At 52.3% G+C, this 2,281-nt stretch overlaps 1 protein-coding gene across 1 annotated transcript in view; it reads right to left on the reverse strand.

Moving 5' to 3' along the window:
- ltbp4 (latent transforming growth factor beta binding protein 4) overlaps nucleotides 1-2,281 on the reverse strand; it is a 36,602-nt gene that overhangs the window by 18,159 nt on the left and 16,162 nt on the right. The window contains exons 8-11 of the mRNA XM_008304468.1: nucleotides 1,516-1,692; nucleotides 961-1,125; nucleotides 532-879; nucleotides 237-443 (exon numbers count right to left, since the gene is read on the reverse strand). Coding sequence (XP_008302690.1) covers nucleotides 237-443; nucleotides 532-879; nucleotides 961-1,125; nucleotides 1,516-1,692 — 897 coding nt within the window. The remainder of the gene's footprint in view (nucleotides 1-236; nucleotides 444-531; nucleotides 880-960; nucleotides 1,126-1,515; nucleotides 1,693-2,281) is intronic.

Here is a 2,281-nt window from a genome sequence, read left to right on the forward strand (position 1 = left end):
ATTTTTCTGATTTGCTTTAACGAGTATTTCTGTGATATTTTACTGATATTCTTTCAGAAATGCTACGAATATTTTTTCTGATATTTTTCTGATTTGCTACGATTATGTTTCAGTTATTGTTTGACTTTTTTCCCAATAAGTTACGAAAAGTTTTTTGTATTTTAGGAACATTTTTTCTGTCATGATATTGACAGTTTTATCGGATATGTTATTAATATTCAGACGTAGCTTTTAATCCAGACGATAAATGTTCTGCTGGTACTCACTCTGGACTCTGGCCGGTCGGGTCGTTGGACTCACAGCTGGTCGGTTCTGCTGCGGAAGGAGCTCTCCGCCGGGTCTCGACCCACGATCGGGGCTCCTCGGCTGGCCCGGGGCGGGAAGGGAGTCTCCTCGGGTTGTTGGCTGATCGGGTCGGGACCCGGATGACGGCCGACCGCCTGCTGAGACACACAAACACATCTGGTCCACATCGGTTCTGACGCAGACGGTGAATCGGATCGTCTTGTTGGTCTCAAATGTCGGCGGTACCTTGAGTCCCGGCGGACGGAGGCTGAGGTCTCAGTTGTGTTGGTGATGACGGGGCAGAGTCAGGTTGGTTCTGCTGGGCTCCGGGTCGGACCTGGGTGACCGTGGTGCTGCCGGGCTGGGCGGGTCTGGAGGGGGAACCAGCGGCCGGGCGGGACTGAAGATGAGGCTGAGGCTGAGGCTGAGGCTGAGGTCGAGGTAGGGGTTGAGGTAGGGGTCGAGGCTGAGGCTGAGCTGGACTGGTTCTGGTACCAGTTGATGCAGCGCCGGAGGTACTCGCTCCACCAGAGGAGGAAGGTTTCTGTTGAGTCCTGAAGGCTCCACCGCTGCCACTGGACCCAGAACCAGGACCTGGAGGAACAATCAGCAGGACTTTGAGGCGATCTGCAGCACAATCAATCCATCAGCTGTGACAAGGAACTGACGCGGTACCCTGGTTCTCCTGGTTCTCCTTGTTGTCCCGGTTGTCCTGGTTGCCGTGGGTTACCAGCGAAGCTCCTCGGCTGCCCAGCTGCTCGGTGACTCTCTGGTTGAACTGCACGGCCGAGGCCGAGTAATGATACCCGGGACCGGCTGGGCAGATCTCCTTAAAGGCCACTGAGTGAGGAAGCAACCAAACACGGATCTGAAACAGGAGCTACAGGCGGCAGGTCAACAACCAGAGAACACCGACTGAAACCGGTCGGTTGGTCGGATCCACTGGAAACATAAACCCAGAGTTAATGTAATGGTGGACTGAAGGTTCCACAGAGCTCTGAGTGACTCCACCCACGGCTGAGTCTTCACAGCTTCTGAACCGGGTCACCTCCTGCTAAAGTCCAGAGTTCTGTTGACCCGTCCATTCGCCCCGACCTCCTCCAACCAAACTCCTTACTTCAGAGACACTTTACAGATAAATCATCCTGTTTCAAGCATCGTTAACTTCATGTTCTGACAGTTTATTGCTTTTATTACGTTAAATAAGGTCCATCTTTAGAGGAAACCGACCTGAACCAAAGTACGGACACCTCTGGCAGTCGGGTCCCCAGGCTTTGCCGACCCGGCTGCAGCAGCAGATCTGCTTGGTGATGTTCCTGAGGATGGGCAGCGAGCAGGACGACGGACCCAGACCAGAACCCAGGACCCGGTAGCACTGACCCTTCTCCTCGGAGATCACGCTGTGGGCTGAGGAGGACACAGAAGGACGGAGGCGGTTACAGAGACGGACTGGAGCCGGAACCAACCGACACAGAACAAACCCAGCAGAGCAGCTGCATGCAGAACCAGAACATGCCGTTCCCCGATCCGCTCAGGCTGAAGGCAGCAGGAGAGACGCATTCAAACAGCCTCAAACAAAGCAAGAAGTCAAATCACAGCCGGAAAATGACAAGAAGACACCAGAACCAGGACTGTCAGTGGTTCCTGTTTGGGTCCATTAACACCAGACGCTGAATAACTTTACATGCAAACATCACAGAACCAGCAGTACGGGCTTCAGCGGATCAAGAGGCTCGTACCCCTGAACGCATCGTCATAGAAACATCCAACACTGAAGGCACGTTTCTTTATTTAATCAGTTCATTGGCAGGAACTCAGGACGAGAAAAAACTGTTTGACGGTGGAAGAAAATGTTTTTAACTTTCAGTTAAAAGGCCTGAAACACACAGAAACACTCCTGCAGCAGGAGACGAGATAAAGGGTCTGAATGAAGTGTTCACCCTCAAGCTTCCCCTTTTACTGCTGTTCAACGTTGAGCTGTTTCCATTTAATTTGG

The sequence above is a fragment of the Stegastes partitus genome, unplaced genomic scaffold (assembly GCF_000690725.1).
Source record: "Stegastes partitus isolate 25-593 unplaced genomic scaffold, Stegastes_partitus-1.0.2 Scaffold2233, whole genome shotgun sequence".
Lineage (NCBI taxonomy): Eukaryota > Metazoa > Chordata > Actinopteri > Pomacentridae > Stegastes > Stegastes partitus.